This window comes from Taudactylus pleione, unplaced genomic scaffold (assembly GCF_031769625.1).
Source record: "Taudactylus pleione unplaced genomic scaffold, aTauple2 ptg000066l, whole genome shotgun sequence".
Lineage (NCBI taxonomy): Eukaryota > Metazoa > Chordata > Amphibia > Anura > Myobatrachidae > Taudactylus > Taudactylus pleione.
This window is the reverse complement of record NW_028284468.1, coordinates 19998471-20015896: the sequence shown is the minus strand read 5'-3', so window position 1 is coordinate 20015896 and position 17426 is coordinate 19998471. Positions and strand designations below refer to the sequence as shown.

The 17426-nt window shown below is 38.9% G+C and overlaps 1 protein-coding gene across 1 annotated transcript in view; it reads left to right on the top strand.

Annotated features, from left to right (window-relative positions):
- Positions 1 to 14278, top strand: part of CUNH16orf89 (chromosome unknown C16orf89 homolog) — a 167390-nt gene extending 153112 nt beyond the window's left edge. The window contains exons 7-8 of the mRNA XM_088466904.1: positions 3503 to 3583; positions 14205 to 14278. Coding sequence (XP_088323030.1) covers positions 3503 to 3583; positions 14205 to 14278 — 155 coding nt within the window. The remainder of the gene's footprint in view (positions 1 to 3502; positions 3584 to 14204) is intronic.
- The last annotated feature ends 3148 nt before the right edge of the window (positions 14279 to 17426 follow it).

The window sequence follows — 17426 nt, the reverse complement described above, 5'->3', positions numbered from 1 at the left end:
TACTGTACCACACAACCTTTGTATTGAGTGTTCCCCTCTATGGACACAGGGCACAGGGATTCAGAGATGGACGCAATGCTTAAATTTATGCAGGTTTAGTAATTGTTTGCCATTGTGCATGTGTGTAAACCATACTGTGCATATGCAGCAATTGAATTGCAATTATGCCGGCATGGAGGATTCACTTGTAAGTGACAGAGTGACAGGTAGTCATTGTTTGGGGGAGGTAATTGGTGGTGGATAGAAAAACACATGCGTGTTAGACCGTTTAAACACCATTTTCAGGGCGTGCATAAATTAGTGACTGCATGTGTGTGTCTGGAGACATGCTGTGTCTGCAACAGCTTAGACTAACTCAGAAGGCTGATCTGCGTTTAATGTCTCTGATGTTTACAGTTTTCTGCATGAGCAGCGGATGTGAGATGCTTTCTGTGGGTGTCTCTAAACACTGTATAGCAAGTGGGTCATTAGCATATTATCTTAATTGCAATCTGTGAGAGTTCACAGTTGCGATTGCATTAACATACATCTTCATACATCATAAATCAGGCCCACACTCTACAACACTCATGAACGTCTTGTAGCCAACCAATACTTTTTCTTTATTGTAACCACATAACTACATTAGCACATAATCCAATTCTTGCAATAATCACATTTCAAATGTAACATCAGCGTCACATATACTTTTAATTTTATACTGTTTCAATTCAGTGGAACACAACATTATCACCTTTGTTACTCTACACTAGTGTGGGTCCTTATCACTGACGTTCTCCGCAATGTATGAAACCTACACCACAGAGACTCATTACACTCATTATTTTCTACAATAAATTAATTACTACCAATTTATCGCTAACTTATTCCCTGATAGGCATAACAACTTTTATATTACTCAATACTTATGCGGGTCTTTATATGCCCCCGTACCTTAATGATTATTGTTTTGTCCATGAAACCTACTAACTGCTCTGGAACTATAAATATATATATATATATATATATATATATATATATATATATAAAACGTATCACCCTATGCTCTATATTGTGTCTACTTCTGACACATATTAAACAAAGGTTTATTTTAATGTACAAGAATATTGTACATCTATTCAGACTTTATCCCCCTGATGAAGTCTGAATAGATGAAACATGTTGGAATGGATGAGCTATTTAATACTTTTTTTTATGAATGCTGAATATTATATGTTTTTAGCACCCTACACTATAATTGGTGCTTCTCTCATTTTATATTGATTACTGGTGATGTAAATTCTTTGATGCATAAGAACATCCTAATGTCTAAGGCAATTAAGCCTAACTTTCACTAATGTTTGGTATGAATTAGGGGTGAGCGGGTTCGGTTTTACTCGGATTTACTCGGATCTTTAAACAGCATTTTATTGGCTATCGCCTATCATGTGTTTTGGGTAGCCAATATAATAAATCTGAATTTGCAGTAAAGTGGCGATAAGAACCGAGTAAATCCGAGTAAAACCGAGCCTGCACATCCCTAGTATGAATACATCGATATGTGTGCATATGTATTTACTTTATAATAAAAACTACTGTATTACTCCTAAAAGGCACCTTTATGAGACTTTAAGGAAATATTAATCAGAAAAGGTCCAAACAAGGCTTTGTATAGAGAACCAGCAAACAGTATATTGATTGTGAGAACCAATAATTAAAAACATAATTAATATTGCAAAAATATAATAAAAGTACTGCTACTAAACTATTCACGAGACCAATGCTTTGGGGAAGATTATGGGCCTCATTCAAAGGTGGAGGCATCATACTGAGACGCCCACTAGTAGCAGCGCTAATCCATCTCGGTGCGTCTATGGCAGGTGTAATTTCTCCGTCTGAAAATGGCATACTTTGCCAGCGCTACTGCGTCTTTAGATGCACGACATGACACGCCCGCGACATGCCCACTTCTGGTTAGCCAGACCCCTGTTACCTCCCATTAACGCTCAATGAAACCCAGAGGTCTTGCATCCAAATTTGTTCTGTGTCTCTGTGCAGTAACCATATGGATGCATGTGCAGTGCAACTAAGATGTACGCGCAGTACTTCCAACATTGGCTAACCACGCGTATATCTGCATTGCATGCACTTGCCGTGCACTTCTGAATCAGACCTTATGTCTGATGTTCCTAGTTTTTTGTTGTTGTTTTTATCCAATATTAATAATGCAGGTGGTGTGTGTATTTCTATAATGTGACCAGTGCTTCTTTATGGTAATCAATGGCACACAGTATATGATCCATATTTTGGGGGGGATAATATCTATTTTCTTTATAGCTAGTTTCAGAAACAGTAAAACAATTTCAGAAGTGAATATAGTATAGATACTGAGTATAGATACAATTTTTAGGTAAAAAAAAACCTGTTTCTGTAGTAACAAATATTTCAATGTCATGTAAAACTGCAGCAAGATACATTCCAACTAGGCAGACTTCCTTCCAATGAATTGTACAGTAGGGAAAGGCGAGTCTAGTTGTTACATCCAATCATTATTTTTAACAATGAAAAACATGTTTTTCAGAACAAAAATAATCATAACAATCTGCCCCAACGGGGGTAAGTTGTTACGGGGTTGGGGCAAATTGTTACCGATAAAATAATTTATACAAAATCTTAATATAAAAAGTGTTCATTAGAAAACTTTGTACGTTTATCAAAAAATTACATTTGGCATATATTTTGTATATAGTCTGATGACAATGACAGACATCACTCGTCATCTTCACTTCCGATTTTTGATTCGCAATTAGTGCAAGTAAATGCTACTTACTGCATCACCTCTTATGCAAGCAATATGAGACCACCTGCCTCACGTGCCTAGTGGGAAATCCGCCACTGACTGTGGGGCACGATGTTACAAGTAACAACTTGCCTCCGATATTGTGTAACAACTTGCCCCCAGTGACATCAGATCACCAAGATGGCCATAGTTCAATTTCCGTGCTTCAATTAATGATTATAACAATGATAATAAATACACTAATGGTCTGTGATTCTAACAAAATAAATTATAAATAATTACCTTCAACAGTCCAGCCAATATATGACTTCAAATCTAGGTAAAAACGAGTTTGGTTAGGTACCTATTACATACGTCACACATGCCTGCGTTAGCGGTGTTTCACTGAGCACTGACAGTACCATGTTCAAACTTGTTCCCAGTCACACGAGCCATGGCGCAACGTGGTGTTAGATTCATTGTCACAACTTGCCTCTGCAACAACTTCCCCTACATAAGGGAAAAGGGTGCACTTTTTTTAATTATCTATTGAGTTGACTAGTGCCTGACATTAACTTATCCTTATGTCTCTATTATTCTTACACTCGCTGGGATACTCTGTTTTAGCATCAATCTCCTTAGCTCTGTAGCTGTTGTTACATGCTGCAAACACAGAAATACTTACAGAGAAAGAAACTTGTATGTATAGTATTTATTAATATTCTAATGTTTTAATTCATCAAGGTGAAGCTGGTATGACAATGCAAACTGATAAAAGAAATGATTTTCCAAAAAGAGTTAAAAGAAGAGAGAGAATGTTTTTAGGTATGTATGAAAAGTTGGTGTAAGTTCCATTAACAAAACCTTTATTTCACAGCACTGTTGTGGAAATTATTGAAAATGATAAATCCTCTAATAATTATTCTTCCAGAAATAGCTTGATGTTCAATCATATGATCAACAACAAATAAATACACACAGTACATGTTCCACATTTTCCTCACTATTGCCGAAGTCGCACAAAACAGCCTTCTCGGCGCGCCAGCTCCTGCGCGATTTGGCTTGCACTGAGCATCGTTTCGCTCCAATATGCATCCTGTTTGCAACACGAGCCTGCACTGATTCATTTGATATGTGACACATGTATATCTGTATGCAATGAGTCTGTATCTGTATACAAAGTGCTACCATGCAGCGGCCGCAGATTTTTTTCATTCCGTTGTACAGACTCAGGCTCAGTCGCGCACAGATATACAAGTGTCACATATCAAATTGATCAGTGTAGTCTCATGAAGCAATTTGTATGAATTTTGTATGTCTGGATATAACTATATAATATTACATCTGAGAAAAAGACAAGGGGCCTGATTCTGAGTTAGACACAGACACGGCCATCATTGCATCTTTTTCAGCAATGACATCTGCGCCTTTATGCTAATGCTGCAACAAAGCCCTTCCCTGAGACACCTACTCCTAGCTGCTCTCATCTTTAGATGTACCATCAAAACTTGCACTATCCCTATGGCAGGTGCAGTTTCTCATCTTAGTATGGCCTTAGTGGTTGAGCATCTCTGTACACAACTGCCTTGTTACCTCCCAGTCACTGTCCATTAACGAACCAAACATTTCTTCTACCCTGAGTCTAAATTTGTGCTGCTACTCTGTACAAACAACATTGGGACGCGTGCTTGGTGCAACTCAGAGGCATGCTCAGACAGGAAACATTGCTACATCACGTCCAATATCAGATTGTGACTCAGAATCAGGCCAATGTCTCCTATTATTATTATTACCTATGAACTGGTGACCGATTAGGGCCCCTATTCTATTAGAGGCGAAAAGTCCGAAAAGTTTCGCCTGTCCGACTTTCCACCTCCTTCGCCTGTTTGAGAGGCGAAATCTTTGTGTGTGTGTCTCCGCTATTCATCCTATTCAATTCCAAAACAGGTGAAAACAAAAAGCTGCGAATGCGGAACAGGCGTAAAGTACTGTCAGGAGTGGGGAAATCTGTCTGTACCCAAATAAAAGATGCACTAACATAGGGAATCAATGTAGATGTGTACTATTAGCCCTAATAAAAGTGATTGGGGTACTTAAGTAGTTTAAATGGCTTTTACTTAGCGTCTTTGTAAAAGTGGTGAAGAATGGCATAAAGCTGTATTTTTTGTGAACATAAGTAGCCCAGTCAAATTTGGGGTACTTGCAAATGAGTGCTAGCATATTTTTATATCTCTAAAGTGAACTTTTAAAATAAGTCAAAAATGCACCTGCGTCATGCACCTGCAATCCTAAACACACCTGACCCATCCTTACAGCACCCCAAGAAGTCTATTTCACTAGTTTTTATTAAAGATGAGCAGGTTTGGATCTCTGAAATATGAATCCACCCAAATTTAGCAGATCCGAGTCGGATCCAAGCAGGCTCGATTTTTCCCGCCTGACTCGGATCTCAAACCGAGGCAAAACTATGGAGTCTGAAATCTCGCAGTTCACGAGCTTTCGTCTCAATGATCAATGCAGTATATAAGGGTCCACGCGATGGACGCCATTTCACTCTGGCTGTGGAGACTGAACAGGGAGGGTGGGTAGTGTAGTGCTGGGAGAGGTGCTGGTGCTGTCTGCTGTGTCCTGGGCTGGTGCTGATCCATTCTGGGCTAGTGCTGTCATTGAGCTGTCTGCTGTGTCCATCTGCGCTGTTGCTGATCCATTTGGGCTGTCTGTGCTATCTGCTGTGTCCTGGGCTGGTGCTGCTGATCCATTCTGGGCTGGTGCACAGCTGCCTGCTGTGTCCATCTGGGTTGGTGCAGATACATCTTGGCTGGACTCAAAATAAAATATATATATAGTCAAAAAAACAATCAATCAAAGTGTCTTTTATATTTTTCTGTGTATGTGTGCGTGCGTGTTAGGCTTAACCTTAGTACCGCACAAGATCCAGCCAGCAACGCAAGTAGTGCTGCTGCCCGACTCCAGTCATGCAGTCATGCTAAAAAAATAAAATCAATCAAAGTGTCTTTTATATTTTTCTGTGTGTGTGCGTGCATGTTGGGCTTAACCGCAGCACCACACAAGATCCAGCCAGCAACGCAAGTAGTGCTGCTGCCCAACTCCAGTCAATCAATCAAAGTGTCTTCTATATTTTTTTTTGTGTGTGTGTGTGCGTGCGTGTTAGGAGTAACCGCAGTACCACACAAGATCCAACCAGCAACGGAAGTTGCAAGCTAGTGCTGTCCGACTCCAGTTGTGATTAATCTGTGCTCTGGGCCAAGTTCTGGAGCTGAAAAAATATAAAATCATATTGTCTTTTTTTTGTCAAATTTTTTTGTGTGCGTGTCAGCCACACCTGGCTGTCACTGTCATTGGCGTAGGTGCGCAGGGATGCTGTGCTCCTGTCTGTTGAGGGGCTGCTGCCCAAAATAATAAACAATTTTTATTGTGTGCATGTCAGCCACACCTGGCTGTCACTGTCATAGGCGCAGGTGCGCAGGGGTGCTGTGAGGCTGTCTGTCAAGGGTTTGCATGAATATTGCAATGAAAACTTTTTTTTGTTATTGGGTTACAAAATGTTTTCATTTTATCTTAAACATAGCAGAAATGTTATCCTAAAAGCTTATAAAGTTATATGCTCTAAAAAACTAAAGCCTTTACTTATTTACAAACCTATAGACATCCTAAATCCTAAAACTGTTCTGTTCAAAAACGTAAACAAAAGTCACGAGAGGCCTCCGAGAACATGAAAAAAGATGCTCTAGGTGCTGAACTTCAAGGGATTTCTCCATCATGTTCTGCAGTGTGGAAAAGTTTCGTTCACATGTTTTCTATAAAGCAGTTCAAAGTTACAGCCTTCAAAGTGTCTGGCTATAACACCCACATTTGCCAGGAATTACCAAAGATTATTACAAGCAAAGGATTCATCTGTTCGGAATCTGTCTGGGAATTCATGGATCGTATTTGGCCTGAATGCACTAAGACATCCAGTGATTCTGTCACTGTGTTCTGAAGCCACCTTTATTCCTACCTGAATCGCAAACTGAAATACGGAATAGTAAGCACAGAGAACATGGAGGCCTTTGTTATTCCGCTGCCTGCATGCCACCCATTGCCTCCCAGACTACACCCACTGGGAGGACCAGGTCTTGATAATAACCATCCCTGTCTGTTGCTAGGCCTTCTTCTTCCAAACCATCCATCCTGGACTTCCTGTCCAAAAAGGGTGAGCAGGGTACAGAAAGAGGAGCTAGATTACATTTTTTTATCATCTATAATAGATGATGTGGAGCGATAAGAGCTACAGATGTTGGAACAGGGGCTCCCACCTATTTGGCTTAGCTCCAGAGAACATAGCTCTGTTCCTCAGGAAGTGTCTATGCCTGAGCTGATAGGTAGGTAGTCTCTGTCTGTTGGTAAACACCCTTCAGGAGATGGCAACCCAAAATAACAACAACTATAATTAATAATGTGTCCACTGATAACCAGCCTGATCCCTTAAAAGCAACATACCCCATATGGCCAACTCATAACATGACACCCAGTTTGCAGCCTCCTCTTCCTTATGACACTAATCTAGTCGCCATGGTTGATCAATCAGCCATGTGTGGTCCATCCAATTTTTGGCCTCCTGCATTATTTAACATATTCACATATCTAAGAAGTGGACAGTGGGAACAATGGCAATTTGAAGGCCACTAACTAACTCTGTTTTTTTTTAATGTCCCTGTACAGGTTGGGAAATTCTGTTACAGAATAGAATGTTTGCAAAGGATTATTTGAGTCAATTGTTTTTTGGAAGCACTCTTCATGGTCCCCTTCTGGGATGAAAATCCACTCCTACCTGCAGAAGTAGGCACAGGATTCTCAAGAAAGACACAACGTAAGGCTTTAAATCAGGGGTAGCCAACCTCGGTCCTCGAGAGCTCATTTTTTCCAGATGACCTAGCTGGTGCACAGGTGTATTCATTACTTACCAAAACGTTTAGAAAGATCCACAGGTGGAGTTAATTATTATAGTTTTGATTCTGTGAGGAGACCTGGAAAACATGTACTGTTGGTAGCTCTCGAGGACCAGGGTTGGCTACCCTTGCCCTTAAATTATAGATCTTACACTTGTCCACATATCTGTGCTGGTTAAGTGGCACTTTGAGGCCACTAACTATGTTTTTTTTTATGTCCCTGTACAGGTTGGGAAATGCCTTTATAAAAGATTTGCAAAGCATTATTTAAGTCAATTGTTTATTTTTTTTTGGAAAGCACTCTTCCTGGTCCCCTTCTGGGAAGAGAAAATCAACTCCCAGCAGCAGCAGCAGCCATGCTCAAGGATTCTTCTGTGGCAAGGACTGATATAAATGTACTGTATCACATTTTTTTGTAAATCCCTCCTCCCCTCCCCTTCTCCCTCATAAATTTTCTTTTGAATCAAAAAATGTAATTAAATTTACTACCAATCAACCCTTCCTGTCCCTGCCCTACCTTCGACTACATACATACTCCAACTCCCTCAGGCCTTGAATAATAAAAGTGTTTCCTGATGTGCCATGTTTGAAGTTGAACTGCCATGTGTTTGTGCCACCCACTGCTGCAGCTTAGCTTAGTCAGCCAGCTATCTTGGTGCAAATGTTGGGCCTAAACTAGATGAACAAATCAATATTGTGAGCTGTGAGGTGGTCAAAATTGACTGTAAACGAGTGGAAATAAATGTTAGTGATGTTATTAATACTGTAGGAACAAAAAAAGACCCATTTTATGTGATTTTAGCTGTTTTTTTTATTTTTTAAGAAAAAATCCAGATCCAAAACCAAATCACGAAAACAAAACATGGAGGTGAGGTTTTGGCAAAACCAAACCAGATCCAAAACCAGGGGAGATCCAAATCCAAAACCAAAACATGGGGATCGGCGCACATCTCTAGTTTTTATGCTTGTCACCCCACCTTTTACTTTTTTGCCCTGAAAATGAAAGTACTTTTTTAGGGTGTTCTGATGTAATTTTTGTTGTTGTTGTTGATTTGTCCTTTGGGGGGCTGTCCCAAGGGTTCTGAGTCATTTCCCCACGTTTGCACTTTTTTTCTCCTACTATTCATAGGAGATACCTTTCCGCCTATAACATTGCATTGAGTTTCCGCTTAGGCGAAATCGTCCTGGAATTGAATATGGAGATACTTTGAAAACTGGCGGAAAGTCCAAATCCGCTGAAACTTTTCGCCAAATGGCACTTTTCGTCTCTAATTGAATACAGCCCAAAGGCTGTTTTTATGTGTTATTATTACTGTGTCACAATCTTTATGTGTCAGTAATCTTTATGTGTCAGTAATCTTTGTGTGTCAGTAATCTTTATGTGTCAGTATACTTTGTGTGTCAGTAATCTTTGTGTGTCAGTATATTTTGTGTGTCAGTAATCTTTATGTGTCAGTAATCTTTGTGTGTCAGTAATCTTTGTGTGTCAGTATACTTTGTGTGTCAGTAATCTTTGTGTGTCAGTAAGCTTTGTGTGTCAGTAATCTTTATGTGTCAGTATATACCATTTTGAATTGTTCTTAATTGTCACACAATTTCTACAACAGCGGATTAAAATAAAAAATTTTTAGTTTGTGTTTTGGGTAAAATGGACTATATCTATCTATGCTGCAGTTGTGGAGATCTATAATAATTGAACCTATATTATATATATATATATATATATATTATAATATCCTATTTAGTGATGGATATTTTTTTGGTGTAATTCATCAAAATACTGTGTATTTGATTTATCTTGTTATTGTAGGTTCCATTAATGATTCATTATTTAGACTTCCTACATTGTATAGGAAACATTTATAGTACATGTATAGTACGTGCTTGTTGTTAATTTTGTAGACAATTTTCTTATTTATTCATTTCACTTAAGTTTAGTTCAGTTCATGTTAAGTACAATATGTTGTCCTAAATTACAAAATATCAATAACAGTTTATCATATTTCTTCCTTTGTCACATAATTTACTTAATACATGTTGAGTGTTCACAATTCTAAGTAATCCAGTAGCTACAAGGTTATTATTATTATTATCCTTTATTTATATGGCGCCACAAGGGTTCCGCAGCGCCTTACGCAGTACATAGACAAATATGCACACAAGAAAGCAGAAATGAACAGTACAAACAATACAGGACAGATACATTATTTATACATTGCTGCATAACACTTAGATAAGCAGCATGGTGTCTGTAACCAAGGGTTGGGTGCTGTTGTAAATTAGAGAATAATTAAGTGAAGGATAAGCACATGAGGGAAGAAGGCCCTGCTCGTGAGAGCTTACATTCTAAAGGGGAGGGGGCAGACAAACATGGGTGGTACAGATGGGCTGGATACAAGGGTCACAGTAACCTAACATCTATGAAAAGGTTAGTCTACACTTAAGAGGGAAAAAAAAAAAGAGTACAAAAAACTTGCACCAAGCCTCATGATTTGGGGGCCACAGCCAAGGACCATTTGAGAGGTAATTTTGCTGCGTGGATTGGTAAGGTATAGTTGGAGTGGATATGTAGATTGCATGGGGAGATCAGGAGGGATGCGGGCAGCATTGGAGATCCAGGTGCAGGCACAATCCATAGGCATGAAGGAAGTGTGGTGGTAGATAAAAGCAGTCCTTAATAGCAGGAATTGGTGATCTGTTAAATTCTCCTTATGTTCTCCTCCCGTTTAACTCCTGAATAACTCCAGCTTTAACTTAAATGTTCTTTTGACACTTTAAACTAGGCACTTCAAATCTAGGCAATGATGTTGTAGCAGCCCCGGCTATGGCAGCCTAATAGTGACAAATAAGTATGACTCAAACCAGGTGCCCACACTGATTCCACCCCCACCCCTAACACCGTCCTCACACAACAAAGGGTCAGCAGTAAAATAAACAAATGGTGAGAGGACAATATACCAACACAAATAGAGAGTAATTTCCTGCCTTGATACAGATTTAAAAATAATATGACATACTGTTTAATCAGTATGTTGGGTGCAGTAGTTAATTACCGAGCAGATTTAAAAGGCTATGCAAATAATATCCAAGCAGCAGTATGTTGGGTGCAGTAGCTAATTACCAAGCAGATTTAAAAGGCTATGCAAATAATATCCAAGCAGCAGTATGTTGGGTGCAGTAGTTAATTACCTGGGGATGAGAGAAGAAATGTTGAGTTTGAGGTTGAGGTTGAGTTTGTTCATTCAAAAAGATAGAAACTGTTATACAGGAGTTCATTACTAAAGTACAAGGTTGAAAGCCATTTCATATTATTGTAGCTACAGTATTATCTCTTGTTTTTCATTTTCTTTATGGCATTGTTATATAAAAACTACTGTGATTCCAACCCTATAGCAGGACACATGCAGTAGAAGGATACATGTTATATTCAAAGCAAAGACTCAAATGGTAGCATAGCAAATAATATACAGTATAGTGCTTTAGGCTCATTTAAATAAATTCTTGACAGATCAGATTGCCTATATGGGATCGGTATGAAATACCGCCGGACCTATGCCATAAAATGCAAAGAGTATTGCAGTAACCACCATATAATACAGAGAACATTGCAGTGACCGCCATATATTACAGAGAGAGTTGCAGTGCCCGCCGTATAATACTCAGTGTGTCAAAGTGACCACCATATAATACAGAGTGTCACAGTGCCTGCCATATAATACAGAGAGTGTTGCAATACCTGCCCTAGAAAGCAGAGTGTCTCAGTGCTCACCTTATATTGAAAAGGATGTCACAGTGCCCACCAAATAATGCAGAGTGTCAGATTGACCGGCATTTAATACAGAGGGTCTTGCAATACCCACCGTAGAATGCAGAGAGTGTCTCAGTGCTCACCTTATAATGAAAAGAATGTCACAGTGCCCACCATATAATGCAGAGTGTCAGATTGACTGCCATTGATTACATAGAGTGTTGCAATACCCACCATAGAATGCAGAGAGTGTCTCAGTGCTCACCTTATAATGAAAAGAATGTCACAGTACCCACCATATAATGCAGAGTGTCAGATTGACTGCCATTTAATACAGAGTGTTGCAATACCCACCATAGAATGCAAAGAGTGTCTCAGTGCTCACCTTATAATGAAAAGAATGTTGCAATGCCCATCATATAATGCAGAGAGTGTAGCAGTGTCCACCATATAATACAGAGTGTCACAGTGCCTGCCATATAATACAGAGAGTGTTGCAATACCTGCCCTAGAAAGCAGAGTGTCTCAGTGCTCACCTTATATTGAAAAGGATGTCACAGTGCCCACCAAATAATGCAGAGTGTCAGATTGACCGGCATTTAATACAGAGGGTCTTGCAATACCCACCGTAGAATGCAGAGAGTGTCTCAGTGCTCACCTTATAATGAAAAGAATGTCACAGTGCCCACCATATAATGCAGAGTATCAGATTGACTGCCATTGATTACATAGAGTGTTGCAATACCCACCATAGAATGCAGAGAGTGTCTCAGTGCTCACCTTATAATGAAAAGAATGTCACAGTGCCCCCCATTGTTTTCCCCAATAGACACCACCACCCCCTTAGAAAAAAAAAACCAAGCACCTTCATTGTATAAATATACCACCTCCTCCCTAGATAGCATTTCAATATTTTTCACAGCTCTTCCACTGGCACTTACCTGTTCAAAAGGAGGATCTGTCTCTCACTGATTCCTGGACCTATCCTGGCTCCTCTGTGTCTGTCCAGGGAGCACTCTTGGCAGCCTGGCTCCTTCCCCCGCTGACTGCACATGACATGACGCTACTGCTAATTCCGGAATATGGATCAGCGGTGCTAATGCTAGACCCCACCCCCCGCTGCCGTATGGTTATGAAACAGCAGGGCCCACTGGGGATCTCACCGATTCCCCGACGGCCCACTCTGAATGTTGGGCACATTTCCCCAAGATTTTCATTATATATATTCTATAAATAAGGTCATTTTAAAGGATCCAGGTTCTACAATTTACCTAAGTAATGAAACAGGAGTGTCACAGGATAGGTTTCACTAGTTCAAATGCTATGTGGATACAAAATATGTTAATTTTTGTTTTAGGTGTAGCAATATATTTTACAAACATTATTAGAGTTTGGATGAAACCAATTATGTATTATTTTTGTAAGAACATTATTTAAAGAGCATCTGTGACCGCAATTTTTCCTGCATATTACAAAAGACCAAAATTAACATCTGTAATCTATGTTTATTGTTATGTAGCATGTGCAGCTGATAAAATAATCAGTATCCTTTGTTGTTCATTACTGTAAACTAATAGTGAGACAAAGCTGCCAATTAGCTGTTTGAATGATTGAGGAAGGTTTTTACTAGGCTGTAATGACATGCATTGTGAAGTGGTGTAATCACCCAGAGCTAATCAGGACTGCTGCTGTAAAATGGCAGCTTATGCTGCATGAATTCTTGTTAGCTGATGTCACAGATTGCTTCCCATGAGCCCAGGGAGCACATTCCTGCCAGAACATAGGAAGTTCACACTCTCAGTAGTACACAAGAGTTAGTAGTGGCCCAGAAAATGGCTTTTAACCACTGGCCCTTCAAACAGACATGTTAAAAGCTAAATATGCTAAAAACAACTATACATTTTTCTGTGTTAATCCCCTGTTTAGTGTGCAAATAGCTTGTCCACTTTAAATAGATGTTCATGGGTCTATTTACATTGTAAGAACAGCACTCTACAAAGCTGTGACTGTACTAAGCGAAACAGCGAAACGCGTCAGCCCTGGCTGACTCGCCCTCCACTATTTGCAGCCCAGCGGGAGCTTGTCTTCAATTTGCCTATTGACGTGTCTGCACTACTTATGCCACCAGCAGACCAGACCTGTATTATAGGGGACTACTATAGTGCAAGAGCTCTTCCAGCATTGCTAAAGGAACCCCATATATTTGGACACTGGATCTGGTAACTATTACTTTACGCAGGATACAATTTTCTAACTAACACCAGGAGCAGGCTCCCATTATGTACTCATTTATGAACTAATGCTCATATTAAGCCACACTGCTTGGGGCTGATTGCTTATTTATGTGGATTGGGTGATCTTTTACCTTCAATATTATTATGCTATATTTATTTGATATTTTTTATTTATATACATATATGTATTTTACTATTGGGATTTTGTGCATATGAACCTATGAGATTAAATTTTTCCTTTTGATTGTGATTTATGCCTACAGTTGTTATTGTAGAGTGCTGTTCTTACCTATATCTGTGAACTTGACCCTTTTGTGAGGACTGACTATCCTCTTATATGTACACTGCTCACTATAATATTGGATTCTCACACCCCATGGTAGCAATACTTTGGTCATTTTTCAATTACTATTTAAATTGTAAGGCTATTGGTTAATGTCAATGTGTCATTAGTAACTGTGATCTCTCATGAAGCATGACTACTATACAATGTTTTTTTCCTCTTTGTCCCCCAGATATCTGTCTGAGTCACAAGACAGCTATGGCTGTTGGAGCTCTTGGAGGCTTTCTCTATTATTTTACCATGTAAATGTATGTTTTAATGAAATATTCTGAAATAAAGTAATTTATTCAATAAAAGTGATGAAGTTCTGTTTTCACTATGTAGCGATGGCAATGAAGCAATATAATCAGAAATGGAATAGATACCAAATGAGACAAGAAAATAAATATCTTAATATTTAGCAACACACCGTGAATCCAGATTTATTCCTAACCTCTTGGAGTACCTGGAGATTTTGTAGTGATCCAGGAGTATCCTGTGGGATCTGGTAGGGTAAGCAACATTGACCCATTTTTTTTCAATGTTAAGAATATTAAATTTACAACAATAATTATATAATTTTATTCACTTAAAAATAGAAATAAAAAAATAGCCTTTGTCCATAATACTCGGTACACATCGATACATTGCTAATGGCACTTTTGTTATTGGAATGGAATAGTAATAACAGTGTATGAAACCATGTGGGGAGACATGTTTCGCAGCCCCAGCATGGACATTTCATTCCCCCTGGGTGGGCAGGTACCTCTGGTTATAAAACGGTTGTCTAGAGGTAGAGAGCAATCTCAACAGAAGCTAGACAGTAGGCTTGGGCAACAGGTGAGATAGTGATATTGCCAACAATGAGTAGTACTACAGAAGAAGGTGTAACTCTAGATGGGGGAAATGATAATATCTATTTTGATCAGAGTGATAGCATTAGGACATCCAGATGAAGGTAGCAGTGAGGCACTTAAACATGGGTTAAGAGAGAAGTACAGGTCATTTGAGCAGAGGAAGATTCACCAAAGGGGCGTATAAGTACACCAAAAGGAAAAGGTATAAAGAGAGAAATACAAAGGTTAAAGAGTAGAGTGAGTGGGTGGAGGAAAGCATGCTCATACTAGTAGTGTAGCTACTGAAGAAGTGTTCAGAAAAGTAGCATGTGAACCTATGAACATAAGAAGAAAGTATAACCATGCATTGTAGGTTAAAAAGAGAACAGATGCGCCATACAATGTGCATAACTCACCAGACATTTTATAGGTCGTATTATAATCCGCCTGAATTGAGTGCATACATCGATATTGGAGTACCATATTTTCCATATAACTTCCCTACTAAAATAAGATACCTGCAATTCTAAAGCAAAGTGACTGTGGCAATGGAAAAGAATTGCGACTCATCCCTTTTTGACTGGACCATTAGCAAAACCAACCTTGAGGTTACTACAAGGGAAGGCTTCTCAAAATATTTTTTTTGTATTGATACAATGTCTATCTTATGGGTAGCTAAGTAAAGGAATTTAGCTTTCAGCTTACAATTAGAGTTTAGGCCTCTAACCTCTTGCCTGGTGTGGTCACATCATTTCCAACCACGCCAGGCTGTGTGTTCCCTGACATGATTGCAAACAATCAGAAGTGCCCACTTCCAGCAGGCGCCAAATGCAGAGGGAACTCCCTGCCTTTCTGCATCTTGCACCCTCTACCAGTATCTGGTGTGCAGCTGATCACTGCTGCTTGGGCAGCCTGGCAGCACCCCTAATCTGGTGGCTGCAGGGATGAGCATGGGAAATGTAAGTAAAGCAGCTCTCAGCCCCCCAGTGTATACCAGGCAGCTGCTCAGAAGAGTAGCCATCAGGGAAAGGCAAAGTCGCGATGTCACAATATATCAATGTTTGATATTAAAATCGATATTAATGATATGTGTTTCTTAAAAAAAAAAAAAAAAATGTATTTAATAAAATCATGTTGGCTAAATTATGAATAGATGTTCTTGATCATAAAAATAAAATGACAATTTCAGAGCAGAACAGGTATGGCGGTGGCAGGACACTCCTGAGTAAGTAGCAATAAATGCCATTTTCAAACTGTACACTTTATATTTTTATTTCTTTTTGTATATTTTTTTCACAATACTTGAAAAATTGAGCATGTTTGATATGTTGCTTAGATGTCATACCATTATTATTTTGAAACCATTAAAAGTTACATTTTAATTATAGCAATAATTTAATTCCACATGAGTGGGTCCCTTTGCAATTTACTTCTTTTCTTCCTGCCACAACAATTCTGTAATGTACAAGTCAATGTGGACAGCACCATCCATAAATACATTATATATTTATATTTAAATCCTGTTATTCACTGAAATATATATTTGGAAAATATGGATCATATGTTTACTGGTGCGGTTACTATCTCTTTCTTTCCCGTTCGAGGAGATAAAGAGAAACAGGCTTCTTGGATGCCACATGGTATGCCCATCTGGATTAAAGTTCTTACTGTGAGTAAGGAGGAGATGATGGTTGGTGAAGTGAGTCACAGAAGGTGTGGATTTCAATAGCCAGGTACACCTTTTGGGGTTTTCAATTAAGTCAAATACAGATGTGTCCTACAGTAAGTTATCTTTGCTCAAATCTTGTCAGAGACCCTTCTAGCTCATGTCATGGAGATGGAAACAGTCGTGCACCATGCACAGTATTGGCCATTCTCCAAACTGCAATGTATAGCGGACTACATGGGGGCCAATGTAGGATCATTACTGTAATACAGTGACAATTGAAGTTGAATCATCCAGGATTTGCTTATGTTGTTGAATGAGTTGGATGGAGTGATTTGTAATAGGTAGTACTTTTCCAATGTGCACTACAAGTTTCCGTGTGCCCAGGATCTCAGGTGGATAAAATATGTCTGATACATATATTGTCATTGACCTGTGGATCTCCCATTAACAGTTGGGTAAACATTATAGCAAATATATGCCCCCTTTTTTTTTAGTATACTGTAGTGTACAGTACTTGGAGTAATTTTGGAATTCAGTTTTGATGTTTCCTTTTAATATATATGGTCTTTTATATCTAATAATTATGCTCCTATTGCTGGTTATCATTAATTTAACTTTAATATGTACATTTTTGGCTTCTCAATTATTTCAACATTATCAGTATCACATTCTTTAATTTTATGTTAAGCAATCCTCAATTTTATTTTACAACTTGTCTTACCCTTGTACTCATACCGGCATAACATTTTAATGGTAAATAGTTTACCAAAGAAAGGGTGTGATATCAGTAGTATAATACAGTTACAATGTTACATTTACTAAGTAAGAGTAGTATAACCCAGTTCTTAATATTACAGTGAATTGCCTCAATAAGCCATATTTTGCAGCAATGAAGTTTGCTAGAATACTG